Source organism: Tauraco erythrolophus, chromosome 3 (genome assembly GCF_009769465.1).
Source record: "Tauraco erythrolophus isolate bTauEry1 chromosome 3, bTauEry1.pri, whole genome shotgun sequence".
NCBI classification, from domain to species: domain Eukaryota; kingdom Metazoa; phylum Chordata; class Aves; order Musophagiformes; family Musophagidae; genus Tauraco; species Tauraco erythrolophus.
Window position 1 is genome coordinate 8756820 of NC_141467.1, and position 18013 is coordinate 8774832.

The 18013-nt window shown below is 45.8% G+C and overlaps 1 protein-coding gene across 1 annotated transcript in view; it reads left to right on the forward strand.

Annotated features, from left to right (window-relative positions):
* Positions 1-14145, forward strand: part of PHACTR1 (phosphatase and actin regulator 1) — a 323506-nt gene extending 309361 nt beyond the window's left edge. The window contains exons 13-15 of the mRNA XM_086608443.1: positions 3599-3739; positions 6901-6977; positions 9271-14145. Coding sequence (XP_086464569.1) covers positions 3599-3739; positions 6901-6977; positions 9271-9286 — 234 coding nt within the window. The 3' untranslated portion in view covers positions 9287-14145. The remainder of the gene's footprint in view (positions 1-3598; positions 3740-6900; positions 6978-9270) is intronic.
* The last annotated feature ends 3868 nt before the right edge of the window (positions 14146-18013 follow it).

The window sequence follows — 18013 nt, forward strand, 5'->3', positions numbered from 1 at the left end:
TTGGTTTAATGTACTGAATACATTTTCTATGTGTGTGTTTATGTATGTAAATATATGTAGATTTATGGCTATGCATGAGCCATGGGATATAAGCTGTGGATTTCAGGACTCTTTCACAACCAGAGCACTGACACAAGAGTCAGTGCATCTTTTTTCTGTTCATAGCTCTGCCCCAGGCCTCCTGGGTCACCTTGAGCTGGTTGCTCTGTCTCTGTGCTTCGCTTGCTCCAGCTGCCCTCTGGGGATAGAGACACTGCCCACCGCTCTGATGAGGTGCATAAGTACCTGAAATTGCACCATTGACTTCAGAGGAAGCGAAGAAGCAGCTTTTAGGCTGTCTTAGGTTCAGGTGTCAACTAAGAATGACAAATGCATGTTAACACCAAAGTTTCATAATGTGCTTATGCCCTTGCCATTTTTTCACGTCTAACTCAGTGCACCGTTCTTCGCACCCACCGAAGGGTTGCAGTGTGTTTCAGTGCTGTAAAACGTGCAGCTGATGTGCCTAATTTGGGTTTCGTGCATTTGCAAATGTGAGAACTTACCTCAGATTTGTCTTATTTCATCACGTGGTCCTTAACATTTACTGTCATTTCTTTGATTTTAACCCGCACCCAGTGCTCCAGGGAAGCCAGATTAGCTGTTTAAGACCCAGTGGAGCGTTGAGGCAAATACCAGCAGTAAATTCACATTGCTGGCAAAAGTACCACTGCCTCTGTGGCTCTTGGTGCTCTTGTGCTCAGCACCACTTAGCCATCAGCCTGGCACGGCACGCTTCAGCAGATCAACAGCCACCTGCCTTCTCCTTTGTACAAACTCGCTAATCACTTAGATTAGCACAAAAGTGAAAGCCGGCTAACGTCAAGAGCTGACAGAAGCTGTGAAATAATAGCCAGTCATTTTGTGAAAGTCTTCTTCCAGCTTGAAAAGCTTATAGGAGCTCCTGCTTCCCTTGTAGCCATGTTGAAACAAAGAGTTTAATTCACAGGGTTTCATATTTTGTTGGTGTCGGCATACTCCACGTAATAAAACATTTTATTTTAAAAAAACCTCCATCCTAATTCGAAACAACACCTAGGCTACATCCTAAAACGATAAAAGCTGAGAAATGTACAGATAACATTGGTGATTCATCCTTAATTTGTGCTGTTGTGAGAAAAGTAGCAGGTGATGCAAGTAAAAATGGAGTCTTACCCTTTTCTTTGCAATTTTGGGGTGCAGTCATAACATTAGTTCAGCATAAAGATTCTCTGTTCTCCTAGTCAGCACTCAGATTTTAACTAATGGGAAGCAAAATTCTGCTGTGCTATCTGAGTAACAACGTATTGGCGCTAACGAACACGCAGCTCCTGGCACTAGGGCTGCTAGAAAAAGCTAGCAATTTGAAATCACGTTGAAGATGAGTTGTAGGACAGAGAGAAGCCTCACTCACGGCGTAACTGTGATGATTGTGCTCCAAGCATGGTACAGCAGTTTGGTTTGCTTAGTTAAAAGGCTGCCTAGTAATTGCAGCGTGTATTTGACTTGCAGGTGACTTAGATGTCAGTATCAGGGCTGCGGGCTGAAGAGGAACTTCTGTTCTGCTAGAGTGAAAACTAACATTTTTAAATCTATATGTGTTTCGATCGACTTTATTGTGCCCTCTGGCTTTTCTGACATGGTACTCTAGCTTACAGATAGATTTGTCCTGTTGTCTTTAAAAAAAAAAAAAAAGGTTATGCCTACTGTGTATGCCTTTTTTAAGGCATTTTTAAAAAATGTCCCCAAAACCTGTAGTCTGAGTTCAGAAAATCATGCTTCTTGCTAACTGCATACGTGCTCTTTGACTGACCTAAGCATGGCTGGCCTCAATGTGGCTGTATAAAATGGGGCTTTTCTTGGGAAACTTTTGGAAGAAATAAGAGGAAGCTTATAAACGTTGTGTGACAAACACACGCAGAGAAGCTCACCCCAGGAAACTTCATGCCTCCCATAGAAGAAGGTGAGTGTGAGAAAAACTCTCTAGTTTTAAGATCTTTGTAATATTCAGAAGTGCAGCTCTGCAGACTCTCTACATGAGTGGTTTGAACCCAGTTCAGGAGTGCATCCCAGGGCTATCCGAGTAAGGCGAGCAGCCCCACTGTCATCTCCCGTAGCAACCATCTTTTCTAGAAAGAGAAGAGAGAGGCAACTATCCATGCCAAGAACAAGTACACAGCGATTTAAATCCAGAGGCGGGATGGGGCAGTGGAGCTATCTTGCATTGGGACCCAAATGCTGGAGAGAAGTGGGCTTTCAAGTGTGTGCTTCTCTTTCTTGTGATCTCACAAATTTTTCACCCTCCACTTAGCATCCTGGCTGTTTTGGATCTTAATTCTCCCGGGAAGATGAAATGCAGGGAACTGAGATACTTATTTTAGGGAGAAGATGGAATTGCATGTCAGGATCCAGAAGCCTAAATACCTTTGCAGAATATAGTTTCCAGCATTTTATGAAATATTTAGACCTTTCACTATTCACAAGGGTGAAGTATTGCAAAACACACCTATTTCTAATGCGTGGGAATAGCGTGATATACTGTCTAGCTACTTGTTAGCAGGATATTATTTTTCCTGATATATCACGATTACAAACGTTTCACTCTAATGGTGAAACTTTTGCAGCTAATGTATAGCCACATGCACACACACACACACACAAGTGTAGCACCTTCTTCAGAAACACTCGTGTAATTGCTTTTGGCATTGACCAGCACACTGTGCATCCAAGGAGAATTGATCCCAGAAAGCCAATTCCTGTCCCTAGCCATGTAACAGGCTGTATGATACGTGGGCTATCAGCACACTACTGTTTCTAATTTGAGAGGAGAGTTTTAACTGAAGCTGCCTACTCTTCTGTGGAATTTGAGAGAAATTTTTTGGAACAATGAAGATGCTTTCCCGACGTGATACAATCCACCTTGGCAATTTTTTTTCTTGGGTTGTAGTACGCAGCGCTGTAAACTGTTAAAAGTCAAATACACACACAGTGACACAAAATTGAGCCGCAGTGTACAGCGAAAAGTTCAATGAGCACTAGCTACCATCCTGCCTGCATTTTCCAGAGAATATCAGAATGGTAAGGAAAGTCGTTTGTCACTTTTTGCAGGTGATTGAGGGCAGGAGCCGCTCCGTGCCTTTGCCTGACTCTGCCCAGGCAGCACGGAAGCACACGCAGCAGCCCAGGGCCGGGGAGCCTACAGCCCGTGCGGGTAGTTTTAAAGTTGTGTTGTGGTCTTCGTCTCTTCCTGAGACATCGGTGCACTAGGAAATTTTCTTGCATTACATCTGATTTCTGCCAGGGCTGATCAACCTCAGCCAGGGTTGGGAAGCCTCAGCTGCTTCCCAAACAACAGTGGGCTGCTCCAGCAGCAAGGTGGGATGATATTCAAAGTCCTGTAACAAGAGGTTATCTCCCAAGTAGCAGTTCTGTGAAAGATTGATAAAAACAGCAGTACCAGGAACGTCTGAACCCTCTTGTTATCATAATGATGTTGTAGTAAAACAAATCCCCAAACAGCACCCTGCAAGGAAAAAGTGAAGTCCTGACGTCTTTTTCCACTCCTTCCTCAAACCTGCAGCTGAGTCAAAGGCCCACGGTAGAAGAGCTACGCGAGAGGAAGATCCTCATCCGCTTCAGTGACTACGTGGAAGTGGCAGATGCACAGGACTATGACAGGAGGGCGGACAAACCCTGGACACGACTCACAGCCGCCGACAAAGTAAGTGGAGCAACTTCAGGACAGCCATGAGCTGAATAGCTCGAGCACGTCATGGCAAATGTTATCCCTCAGGTCCCAAACCTCCACCTGAGTTCCCTTCCCAACACACCTGTGGTTTCTGCCCATTCACGAGGTTTGTTGTTTGAGTCATAAATCTTTGGCAAGAAGGCTCCTATGTAGGTGGAAACCAGAAGCAAGCTTAGAAGCATTGCACCATTTAAACAGAGAGGAGGGAATATCAAGCCCTTTAAGGAAAGGTCTTGACAGCAGACCTGTTACTTGTTGGTTTTGGTCTTGCCATGGAACGCTGCCAGCTGAGAGCTGCTGCAAGACCTGGCAGAGCAATGTGACAGCAGCACTGGCCAGAGTTGCTGTGCCAGGGTGGGAAGCGCCTGGGTCAAATCGGCAAAGGCACCTCCATCCCACTGATGCCAGGCAACTTCTCACTAGGGTGTTACCACCCCTGTTGGATTTCTGCCACGGAGTATTTTAAGCACTAAACTGAAATCGCCCGAGCCCTGAAGATGAAGGAGAGCTCCGTGTTTGGTACTGATGGTGCTGTCCTCTGAGCACCAATGGGACCTTCACTGAGAGATGTCTCTGGTGTCGGCATTGGTGGCAGAGGGGTTCAATTGCTGGCAAATTGTATCAGTCACATCCTGAGGGCCTTAATGGTGCCTCAGAGGAAGATTTAAATATTTTATGGCTGCTGTGAGAAAAGAGGGCTACGAGGCTGATCAGTGATTCCCATGCTTTGACAGTCACTCTATGATGCCCATGTGATTTTAAAGACTTTCAGGTACCTGAACACAAGCCCTGACTATTTCTTTGCTGTGGGACTCATGCAGTGATGGAGACCATGATGTCCAATGGTTAGAGACAGGAGCAGGGTTCCTGGCCATACCACTCATTTATGGTGCTCTTGGTTTTATTCGTGGAGGAAAGGGCATCCAGTTAACTTGCGTAATTTAACCAAAGGACTTGTCTAGTTTTGTGTTCACTGGTTTTCTCTTTGACAGGGGGCTTTTTTCAGTTTAGTTTTAGGTAAGTTAATGTAGCATAAACTGATCTGAAAAAAAAAAAGAAAAACTTCCTCTGGACTGTCCACAGACCATAATAGATTGGCTTACATTATTTTAACTCACCATGTTGGACGAGATCTTAGTCAACTGACTGACTTTGATTCTCCCAGTTGGTAGACAAGGGAGGGAATAAATCTCCAACTGGTTCCGCAGCCTTTGAGAGTTCCATGTCTGGGATGAAAGGCCTGGAGAGACTTCAGCTGGGAAAGCAGATTTGGTGTCCAGAGAAATCCTTCTTCATCCTGTATCTGAGAAAAGAACAAGTATTAAATGCCACTATTAAATGTAGCCTGGTAAAGCATTCAGTATTAAGGCAAAGTACTTTGAGGTCACTTTTCCTTTTTGTAATGCAAAGTCAATACTCAGAATAAAGGGCTTAAGTTTTCCAAATGAACCTTTTCTCAGCAAAGCAGAAGAAGAAATATTTGTCATTCTATTACTAATGCTCCTATGGCATAAGGAAGCAGATATATTATTTTGGGGGGGCTGGGCCAAGTAGGCAGTTTTCTTATTTCTGCCATTCAGATGACCTGTTTTTCCCCACCCCTGTGTCTACTGTTGGAAAAAATAGCCAGGCAAATTGGAAGCAACTCTAAAATGCCTAACAAAGCTGCAACATCCTATAAAAGATTATTTTCTTCCAGAGCTTTGATTCAATAACCATCTTCATTGGTCAGCACAGGCTAGATTTATTGCAAAAACAGATTTTAGTAAAGGACTTCTCTGTCAGTAAATCTCACTCTGTGTGCTGGATGGAGGGAACTGCCTTCAGTTTGACTTTATCTTTACCAGGTCTGACTGTTAGAGGAATAAAAAGGGCACTTCTAAATCTCTCCAACACGAGGGATGCAGGGAGGAACAGATTCCAGACCTTGTGGGAGTCAGCAGCATAGCCATCGCTCTGTCCTGATGGAGGCAGAGCCTGACAGACATTTCTAAGGAAAGTAAAAAATCAAAGCCATGTAGGAAGAGCACAAGGGGCCTTTTCTGGAGATCACACTCACAAAATCTATCGCTTAGGGCTTGTCAAGGCAAAAGTAGTCGGTGACTGGCTCAGTGGCTGTCGCAAAAGCCCTGTGTTGGGCTCGTGGTGCTCAAACTAGTTTAGATTTCCTTCGTCAAGAAAACTTCCCAACGGACACGAGTACCACCGACTGGAGCAGCCACGTGCAGCATGTGCCTTGCACGTCCTCTCCGAACGCTCATGGCTTGTGAGCTGCAAATACCACAGGGCTGTCAAAAGTCTTGACTTTGGGTTTGGGACTTGAGCCAGTTCTGCTGAGCACCCTCTCCACCACGAAGCTGAGTCCCTCCAAGTCATCCATTCTTTTTTTTTTTTTACTTTTCAGCTTCAGCATTCTTCTTCCTGCCAGTCACCCCTGGTTTTCTTTTCCCTTGTGGACAAACCACAGAGGCTGTAGGTAACTGGGTCTCCTGTGGATGCTGAACACAACCACCTGTGGCTAGTTTTCTGCTGGATTAGTGCCTTGAATCAGTTTGATAAATGGCACAGCTGGGTCAGAAAGGAGGAGAAGGGCAGAGGGGTACAGCCAGAAGCAGAAAGGAGGGCAGGGCATCAGGCATCCCTCTTTCCCTCCCAAGTAAGCTCAGCCATATTAGGTAACTTTGACCGAGGAAATACAGGACTGCGGAGAGGCAGGAGACATCTCAAACATGAGTCTGGCAGGATCCAGGTGGAGTTTACTCATAGTCCAGCTCTGAAACAGATTGCAGTGTTAGAGAAGCTCTGGTGCACGTGTTTTTTTCTCACGTTTATGCTAATTTGGATTTTGTACATGGAAGTGTTTACATAATAAGCCAGAACTGGGCTCTGTATCTGCATTGTCTAGTATCTGTTTTCAAACGGAGCCATTCCACTGAAGCATTTATCTCCTCCCTTTATGCAATTTAGAACGTTTATCTCTTCTCCTTTTCACATTTTAAAATCTTTTTGATGTTTTTCTTTCTCTCTCTGATAATGTTATCTATCTCCTTCACTTTTATACTGTTTTGAGAACAAAGTGAACTTATTTTGATCTCTCTTGTTTATACATTTATGAGTTTATTTGTCCTTTGCAGGCAGCCATTCGAAAAGAGCTTAATGAATTTAAAAGCACTGAAATGGAAGTTCATGAATTAAGTAGGCATCTAACAAGGTAAGCTGAGATTAATTTTTTAAGACTATCAATGGGTACTGTTGTTTTAAAAAAAAAAAAACACACACAACCCAGCAGCTGTTTCTCCAACACCCACTGAACACACCATGAGGTCTAAACAACATTTAGAATCACAGGCTGTAAAAGAAACTCGCACAGACGAACTCATGCTGTCTCATTACATGGCGGTTTGCAGGCACGTGCTGTCTGTTTAATAAACTGTAACCTCCTTTTATTATTTTTTTTAAGTCCTCATGCTCTGGCTGCATGTCTGTTCTTCTGACATCAAAAATCAATAGCGTTGGTGTCCGAAGGAGGACCGGGAACTCTTGCAGAGCCCCTGCGCAGCACAGTATGAACGAGCGCACGTAAGCGGAACCCCGCTGCGCGCACGGCTGTTCCACGCTGGGCGCATCCCACGCGCCGATCTCCCAGTCCTGCCCTCCACGTCCTGCCATAGGCCATGCAGTGGGGAAGTGATCAGCATGATAAAAGAGACACTATTTTTTCACACTTTTAGGCTTTTTTTATTTTTTTGTTAAAAAGGCAGACTGAATGACTTGGCTGTGACCCCAAACTAACCAGCCTCCTCTGCGGCAGGCGAGGGCCAAGGCATGCCGGGAGGTCAGGGCATGTCCCCTGGCACAGCCTGTGCTGACTCTGGTCTGGCGTTGATGCTGGGATGAGCTGAACTCGGGGCATTTCAGCTGAAGTCAGGCCTTTGCAAATCAACGTTAACCCACGCCCATTGTTAGACTTTAGAGACCAATGTTAGGTAGTGAAGGCAAGCGAGAGCGAGATCTGGTGCACAACTGGAGCTGCCCTGGTATTAACACGTTCATCAGCTAGGTGCTTGTAAAAAATGCAGTTAATACTTAAAAAAGAAAAATACAGAAAAGCTTAAGGCAAAATTAATTTTGTATTAGGGGATTTTTATGTATATAAATTAATAATTATATTAAAATTCACCACATGCATTATGCATACATTCCCTTGCAGAAACGATCTCCCTTCTACTTCCTAGCATGTGCTAGGATGGTTGCACTGGGAGTTGTAAGAACAGTGTGCTGCTAGAGACAGCCAACCTTTGGGCCACGAGGTCTGGAGGAAGCTTTAGGGTGTGCAGCTGGCCTAGATCTGTTGACCCCGGTGGCTGAGCCTTTGAGGGACATTTGGCTCACTCCTCCAGGAGAGCAGTGACACACTGAAAAAGGATGAGGCTGTTTTAAAGGAGGTGTTGCGAAAAGGCGCTGAGCTCCACTGAGAGCTCTGTTCATTTCCATGAGGCTTTAGCATCCCACAAACAGAGAGACTGGTTTCATTTTCCAGAAGTCTCTCCTGCTGCTTGGCTTTGACAGGTTTCTGGGCAGTGTTTTGCTTCTCTTCCAGTGTTGGGATGAGTGGTGACCCTCTGAGGTGACTCTGTTTTTGAAAGCTGCTGAGTGACTTTGACTCACTAAGTCTGGGCCAGGCGTACTCAGTGGTACAGCTAATATAACAGAAATTGGAGTAAGGGTTTGTCTGAAGTTCAGCAGGACTTACTGGTTAGACAAGCCAGGAAATGTGCACCTGAAGGAAGCACACTTAAACAAAAAAAAAGTCATTCCCTTAAACAAACTTAGATAAATCACCGTTATAAAACCATTAGCAAGGTAATGAGCTATTCACGTTATTAAGCAATGGCATGAGCTGAGCAAAGAATGTGTTGCTTTGCTAGTGGGACACATTAATTCATTTATGATAGAGTGAAAAATCAAAGCTGAAAAAAAACCCGAAACACCACCTCTGCAGAGCTGACAAACCCAGGCCTCCTGACACAGGGTGTACTTGCAGAAAGGATGGTCATTTTGGCTCTATGTCTCTTAGCCTCAGACACTAAGGAATAGTCATACTTCAACTGTATGTAAATCTTTCTGGCTGAAGAGCATAAGGTTTGTCTAATCCAGCCAATTTTTGCGGAATCAGGCCTAGTGTGGTCTGAAAGAGGACTAGCTGATCGGCAATAACTCACTCTGGGATCTGACGGGATGGGCCCAAAGCTTATCGGTGGCTTTTGCTGATTTTGGTGCAAACAGCTCGTGCCTGTGAACCGTGAGCCTGGCGAGGACCAAAGACGTGCGAGTGTCTGCTCTGGGTCAGCAGTACCAGTGTGGCTGACGTCAGTGCTGCAGGAATCGAGCTGCCTAATTGTGTCACTGTAGCAATTAGTTCTCCAGGTTTTTTATGTACAGGATGCATGTGAGGATATTATCTTAGTATTTCTCTTTTTTTCTCCCCCCATCTTGGGTTTTAGGTTTCATAGACCGTAGCAGTTCAATTCTACCTGACTACTATGCCGTCTTCAAAACATAACTAAAAGGAACCATAAGTGCTGGTATTAATCACTTCCCTGTTACGTACAATGTAAATCTTCTGAACTGCCTTTTTAAAAAAAAAAAAAAGAGTAGAAAAATAACTATAAAAAAAAAAAGGAAAATTGTATTTACATGTGATGGGTACTGCAGCATCATCAGACCTGCTGGTTCAAGCTTCAATAAGAGAAAATACCCCTGGTGGGAATTGTGCCAAGACTTGGCATCTATGTATAAGACTTTCCTGGCATGTGGATTTGCCATACATGTTCAAGCCCAGCTGGTGGTGCATCCATTTCATCTCCAGGCATCCTTCATCCTGACAAGCCTCTGTCATCAGCTCTAGAGAGCCCTGAGATGGTGTTCAGGGAATCACTGGCATGGGTGAAGTCTCCAAAAGCCCAGCACCTATGGCACTGAAGCACTTATACCAAACACTCCTTTCAGGCTGCAAGCACCTTATGAGGATGACGAACGAGCAAAACTCTTCTACGGGCCAGCCCATCTGTGAATATCATCTGACTAGAAAGGCATTTCTTTCCCTGGAGAAGTTTACGGCCAGTCAATAGGCATCGTTCAGCTCCCAAGCAGAAACAGGCATCAGCTGTAAAGAACAGGACTCTGCTGAAGGCTGGTTTAGTCCTAGCAACTGTTCGTTTTTCATCTCTTTCAAGTTTAATTTTCTAAACCCAGTTGTGAAGCCATCAGCAGTAAGCGAGGAGAACGCTGAGGACAAGCAAGCAAGAACCCATCTCTTCACGATCACTGCATGGCATTCGCTCAGCTTGCAGTTTGTTTTGACACCCAAGCCTCGTGACGGGGTGAGAGCCGACGCGCGCCCGGCAGCGAGAAGGGCCGGGATTCCGACCCGCTCTGCAGAGGGACACAGGGCAGGAGGACCTGGGGGTTCAACGAGGGCTATCTGTCCTCTCTGTATCAGGCGTTTCAAGAACTGATCCTAAACTCATACTGAGAAAAGCATGTCAGATTGTGTTACCTGGCCTAAGGAAAGGAGTCTGGTGCATTGGTATGGATGGTGGGACTTGTCACCAGTACCCACAGCTGAGGCGTAAGGACAGCAAGCGAGGGGTGTCCTGTTTCCGGTTTAATTTATTTTTATTACAGCGGTTTAACACACGAACTGACCAAGTAGAGCTCAGAGAGCTGGTCACTCTGGGCCTGGTTTACCTGCCAACTTAGGCGTGTGCTTAACACCAAGTAAGCATGCCAACAGCCTCACTGCATTCGAGACCACGTCTCACAAGCTTAATTGACACTGAACACGTGTAAGTGCTTTTCTGAACTTTGGCCAGCACCTCCCAGAATCAAGTCCTTCACCAGTATAACGCCAGCAAGCTGGGGCAAATGGTGTCTAGGATTCCTTTCCAGCTCTAACAAGAAACTATTCTGCCATGTTTTGGGCCACTGGCCCAAAGCACTGTAGCAACATTACTGTAAGAAGTTCCAGATTATTACTTCAGGACACCTTTTTTCTTCCACAATAACTATTTTGCTTTGACAGTTTGAACGGAGAGGCCAAAGTTTTTTACTACGGTGTTGTTATTTCTATGTTTTTTTTTTCCTTTCTTGCTGTCTTCCACATGTCTATCCACTCTTCTATGCTCCCTCTCTCCGTCCCCTGATGCCATGCTACCATTGCCCCTTTTGCGGGCCAAGAAGCCTCTCGCATGTGAGCATTTAATGGCCAACGCTGCGTAGTGCCAACACTCCTGCCTCTTCTCAGGCCTCCGTCTCATCCCTCTGGTCGCAGGAGTAAAACAAAAGGACCATGGACCAAAAGTTCTAGCATCCATCCTGCCAAATGACACTGGCAGTGAGGCTAACGCACTTCGTTTACGCTTAGCGGTGGTACCCGATATCCCACGGGTTTACTCTCCATCAGAGACAAGCGAAAGCATTTCGTGCTCATCCGTGGCCATCCTCGCGCTGCTATGGATGATTAGCTAGCAAATAAGAATTGGCTGTTGCAAGGTGGAAGATGCTACAAAGTAAAAACCAGCTGGTTTCTGGTGCCACGTTTTTGAGGCAGCATGCCTCTGATGTCATACGCTTCCCCAACCAGGTAATGATTGCCGAAGAAGCACAGGCAGCCATCCCCGTATCACCAGCTCACAGTTCCTTTAGATACAAGTTCATCAGTAGTGGAAGCCTTTCCTGTGCAATGTTAGCAGCTCAGTGCAGCAAAGACAGAGCACTTACATGCTAACCAGGAAGGTGCTTTGGGGTTATGTTCATGAAAACCTGAGATTCATGTTTTCAGATTCATTCACGTACGCATGCAGGTGAAACAGGACTGCATCACAGCTTTAAAAAGGGAAAACAAAACTCTAGGCTTTTGACCACACACACGTCGCATTAGGCAAGGGCTGTGTGACATGGCTGTGCTGAAGAGCAACAAGCCCTCATGTTCCCAGGATGGATCCCACGCCCGCCCTGGCATCATTGGCTTGGCGGGTCAGTGTGAAAGGGAAGGAGGCCATTGATGGAGCCGTGGCGACAGAAATCACAGCACTCAGTAGGCTGGTGGGAGGAAAAGGTGAGATCTTCTTTTCTCATTTTATGATTAAAATGAAGAGAAAAGAGGTGGAAGTAGCAGACTGCTGTTGTCATGCCATTGTTGGTGCTGGAGTCCCCAGGGAAACGGGTCATCTGAGGGCAACATCACTCTGGGTACTGCCACTGCCCCTGGTGGGCATGGACCCCAGCAGTGCCCACGCCTGCCTGTCTGATGGGCTAAATAAACCCTTCGGCGCTGGTTGAAGCACGTAACAGCCGAGTCCTGGGTGACGGTCAGATGTTCTCCAACCACCCTCCCTTCATGTGGGTGGGCCCAAGGGAGGTACCTGCTGACCGCTTAAAAAGTTGTCATACTGTGCCTGCCTCAGCATTCATGTTGTCTCCAGGGCAGCTACATGTGGCAACGCTTTTCCCTTTTTCTCTTTTAATGATGTTAACTCCTGGCTCAGCAGACACTAGGACACAGTGGAAGAATTGCATATTTCTCCCATATTGCAAGTACTGAAAAGGGGGAAGGAGGAGGAGAAAGAAGCCATATAAAGTGTTCAGCACTGTAGTAAGCATCACAGAACTGGCACTTCGTCTGGTTTTAGCTTCAGTGGTGGGTCTGAGTATTTTGCAAAGTCATCCTCTGGCGAGGCATTCTTCAACAGCCTTTCGGTGCCTGAACACTGCAGCGCATCCCCAGTTTGCACACCCACCTCTGGCATCCATGGGAAGTTTGAAGCAGACTGGAGAACAGCTAGTCCTTTTTAAAAAAAAAAAAAATCTGTTTCTTGAGCACTTGTTTTCTCCTCTGTGAAAGCCATCTCTATCACGGCAAAGTAGTTGTGATTCTGGTAGGGGTGGGGAAAAAAAAAACACCACCACAAACCCAAATGGTCATCATTTCTCCCCCTTCAGCCCGGATTACGTGTAGGACAAAGATGATGGCATTCCTGCTAAGACTCTGCTGACATTGCAGTTAACACCAGTCATCCTCACTCGTATTAGGAGGAGATTAATAGCAGTAATAAAGAAATTACATCAGGTTTAGAGAATGGAAAAAATCAACGTGGAACAAAAAATGGCTATGCCGATCGTCCATCTCCAGGGCTGATAATGGAGATAATATTCTAGAGTCAAGGAAGAAAAACATTTTAGTTATAATCTACTGAATCCTGATGGGCTATTCATACTGAAAATGTGCAAGTATTGTGACATCTGTTCTACAGCCTATGGAAAGATAAGGTGGAAAACGGGGCTGCAGAAGTGGCAGGGGTTGGAAAAGCAACTCCAAAACATCTAGACGAAAGTTCTGATTGTTCGGAAAAAAGTGATGATGAGGAAACATGATGGTGGCATGGCCCTCCCACCCACACCCTCGCCAGCAGCGGGCTGTAGGGACCTGGCGATGTGCTTATGCCCAACAGGGGAGGTCAGTGTTCTGGCCTTCCCCCACCCTACACCCCACTGGTCAGGTACTTGCAAGATGAAGAGGTTTCAGGATGCAGGTTCGCTGGGATGGGGCTCAGGTCAGCTTTTGTGTCTAGACAAGTCCTAGTGCACGCTTACCAGAAGAGAAGGTAATGGGGAAAAGAATATAATAGACTTTTAACTGTTTTACATTAACTGAAACTATTTAGTGAGCCCATTACACAAATCTATTTCAGCCTAATACTTACATGTAACCACAGCACTTTGTCAGCACTGCAACGAGTCACCAAACTCACCCTCCGTTGCTTCCACAGTGCCCTCTGTCCAGTGGAAACACTATAACCCAACAGCGGGGAGCACCATGCCTAGTGACAGCTTGCACTCACAGAAAAAATGGGCAAATGGAAACAAACCCCTGGTTACACATGAACAGGGACTCCCTAACGTGCCTGCCAATAAAATCACTTTGTATAAATAGCCATGAGAGAGGACGAGGCTAATAAAAAAAAAAAAAAAAATCAGGAAAGGGGACAAATTATTTTTCCCAGATGTTCAGCCTGCTCAAGCTTGGAACAACTTCTGTAAACAAAGAGGAGGTGATGGGCACATTACCTGCATTCCCATGTGTCCCAATTACTCCTGCACCAGTTGCATTTTCCAGTTGATATCCAAGTGTATGTATATAGTTTGTCTTTGTATAGGAGTGAGTGTGGTGGCTGTCAATCATGTGCTCTTCCAGTATTGTAATTTAACAGATTATGGCTGTATGAAAATGATGTAAATAACTAGGGAAAAAAAATTAAACTGGATCTCTATGTCCTAGTTTTTGTACATACTGAAACTGCATGGTATTTAAATTATTGTTTGTCTCTGATGTATGCAGTTTCTTAAAAAAATTCATTTAAAAAAAAAAAAGCATTCCTGTGCCTGTGTATTTTATTACCCTCTGTCCCAGTGACTGAGTGTATCAAACCGATGCAGCCGAGAACACTGGCCCTCCTGCTGCCAGCCAGGCATGGCATGGCAGCCCGGCAGCCGCGGTGATGGAGCACGCGCCCACGGCGTGCCCACGCCGCAGCGGGAGCACAGCGGAGAGCAAGACTTGCCAGAGCGGATGGACGGGACGGCATATGGGCTGAGCCACCAGCGTCGTCTCTGAGCTGGTTCAGCAAAGGTGTGCAGAGGAAGATGATGGGTACCGCAGCTGCTGAAGCTGTACCCATCACCAGGCTAATAAAGATCCAAACCAACAGTCTGCACCAGACACACGCACACACAACCAACGCCTCACCGCAGTGCTGTCAGCACAGCGTACGCTCTGTCGAGTGCCCACTGCCGCAGTGGGCGTGCGGCGTTTGCCAACTCCGCTCTCCCTTCCCTGTTCCCCAGCCTTTGTCCATATGCAACACCCTGTGGTTAGAGAAACTGCCACTGAGTAGGACCAGCACGTGCCATTGCTGCTCAGCAGAGGAGCCATACCTGCACATTCAGCTACTTCCATGTCACCTTTTCATCCTTTTTTTTTTTTTTTCCTTTTCTTTTCCCCCAGTAGCTTCAGTGGTTGCACAGCATTTCAGGTTGTGCCAAACTGCAGCCTCTGTGTAGGGAATGGGGAGGAAAAACCTTCTTCACAAGAATAAAAACAAGTACCTTCAGTCTCACTAGCCTTCTGCAGAATGTACAGAAGGTAACACCTCTGCTCATAACTGATGGTGCAAAAATTCGGACCCCAAAGAAACAACTGGCACCCTCACTACCCTCACTACTACCCTCACCCTCTCCTGATGCACACAGAGGCTTCCAATTACACAAAAATGAAAGGTCCATGTACTTTAACTGATGAAATTCTGCTTATTTCCATTGCTGATACGGAGACACACATGACCAAAACTCTGGTACTGGGTTGCTTTGTTTCCATTTGGGTAAGTTTTCACTGACCTCTTAAAATCCTTGTTTGTGTGTGTTTGCATATTTCCTATTCTGGAAGCCAACAAATTCGTAGCTATCTGGTGAGGGCTGGATAAGTAAATGAAGTAAAAAAAAAATAATAATAATCCTAATTTTTGACTAAAAATCCCCTTCCCCTACAACTAGCTACAGCTTTCGTAGCAGCCTTATATAGTGTTTTGGTTACATAAGGTAACTGGTAACTTCTCCGCTTTCAGAAGAACAACAGGAGGATTACTTTGTAGAGGGAACGTGAGAAGACAGCCCAGGCTCTCGCACTCAGACCCCTGCACAGGGGCTGTGTTTTTCTGCTTTAACCAATACATTTCGTAAAAGCAGCCTAAGGAAAGAGACGTGTCTTCAGTAAAGTCCATGTAATTACTAGCAATCCAATTGCAATCTAATGCCATCTTTAGGCAGGAAGCGAAGAGGAGGGCTGGGAGAAAAAAATAAATAAATTTAAAAAAAAATCAATTCTCCATTAAACAAGGAGCCCCTGGTGAGCAGCTCAGCAATAACATTTGTGCTACTTTTACCAGCTGCTTCAAAGCACTTTGGAAAAGACTTAGGAGTAGGCCCACAGGAACAACCAAGGGGCAGGTGCATCCTGCAGTCACTCTTGCAACATTCCCTGTTAATGGGAACATAAGACACAACGATTCATATTTTAACATCTATTTGATGAGCGTCTAAGTTCTACATTCATGGATACATTAACCCTGAGAGGCAGGAGGCAGACATCATCTGTTTAGCAACCAGTTGAGAAGGTAAAAGCCAGATGCACGCACACATCCGTGTGCGCACACACACAGACGAACACGCCGCACTGCTTGGCAGTGCCTGCCTAGGAGCTCAGGGCCCTCTATGCAGGAATGGGGTGAGGTTGCTCTGCTATCATCTTCCTCACCCCCATCCCTCCCTCTTACACCTTGGAACATGGCTGCCAGGCAACTAAGTCCGAACCAACAGTGCGGCCATACCCTGGTACGTACTCCTGAGCAGCGTGAGCCGACGGTTTCTGGTGTGGATGGACATCACCAGCATCCGTTAAGCAGCTGTCAGGGCAAGACGCAGATGGTGCCCCACCACCCTACACCACCACCAGCAAGGGTTGCTTACAAGTTGTACAAAATGGCCTAAGAAATTCTTACCTGAGCAGCAAAATGAAAGCTTGGCTTTTCAGTAAATTTGTGTCGTGGGGTTAGGAGCTCTGGTGTTCAGAAAAACATCTTCAACTGAGGCTGTCCCTTGTGTCCCATGGGGCAATGAAAGTTGATCTCCTGTCCCCAGGAACCTGCTCTGTACCACTATTTCTTTATCAACCTCTGAACTACTGTATTTCAGCCACTTTTCTCTCCATACTCTCCTGCTTTTCTTTCCATGCTCTCAGGCATCTTACTAAGGTCCAAATCCCTCATCGTTTTTCAAGCATCATCCTCTGACATCTGCCATTACTTTTCTTATCTGGAGTTTCCATCACATTTGGACATCAGCTGGAAAGAACTGCTGCATGCAACATGGGAGAGCACAGACATGTGGCATTGCTCTAAACCTCTCTGGAGAGAAAGTACTGCTTGAGGGGAGCACTGGACCAAATTAAGCGTATTTTTCTTGTTTGCAAAGCCCATGAAGATATTTGGCAGGGGGAGCTTGAGTGGGGAGCTTTCACTCCCCAAAGTGAATGCTTCAATGTTGCTTCTATTGTCTCTGGGGAAAGCAGGAGGGGAGGGAAAAAAGCGAACCCCAAACATACGCAGCAGCTAGTTCTGTATGAACAAACAAGCATGCAGCAGCAGTTACATACTTCACCAGTCCAAGAGAAATAATGTAAATAGGCAAAAAAGCTCATTTTCAAGCTTTCCAGGCAAAGACGACCATCAGACGACTTGTTACCCACACTCCTCCTGCAATGATACAGAGCTAACAGGAAACAAATAGCAAAGGTAACCCCTTCCCTGCATTACTCAGCCAGGAATTTAGGTGGGAGGCTCAACTATGTGCAACTTCAAAACCATCTGTGAAAGGAACTAGCAGTTGGTAGTAGATGAATGACCAAACTTGGACTGCCCACTGAAAGCGCCCCGCGGGTCACTACAACTACTGTGGTGTTCTAGTTCCAGAGGTCCCAGCACAACCGTTAGCCACAGATGCCAAACTCCAGGCTGACCACAATCACTGGAGGGGCAGACCAAGGCTTCCCAAATGGGGGACTCTGCCCCAAGTCTGGACTTCAACGGTATCTTGCCTCAGCCTTGCCCTGGCTTATCGCACGCTGGGGACATCGCAAGTTCACGTTTCGCTGTTCCCCTGCTCTCTTGGGAAGCAGGGCTGTGAGCTAAAGCATTATGTTCAACTGAGCAGGCATCACCAAAATTAACTGAGCATAAGCTAGCCAGATCCACACTTTCAGTCTTTGGAGAATTCAGGAAGTTTTCTGCATAAACTGTATCCCTCATAAATCCACAGTGAAAGCTTGGAAATGGATCCATTAAGATACACACAAACATCTCCTACCAGATCAGTGAAAGAAGCGCAGAGTTAAACCACTATCTGTTCTCCAGAGAACTCCTCTCCTTCAGCATAGCCCGGAATAATGCACTCCGTTAAGGAAACGCTCCTTTTCTTTGTACGTGAAACTGGAAAAGCAGCACATGAACTTCAGCTGACATCAAAGCGGGAGCAGCGTTTGAGGATCCAACCCCACACACACTGAAAAGTAAAATTACTGTTGCTCATGTGGAAGGAAACATGAAGGTTTTTACTGTGAGGGTGACCGAGCACTGA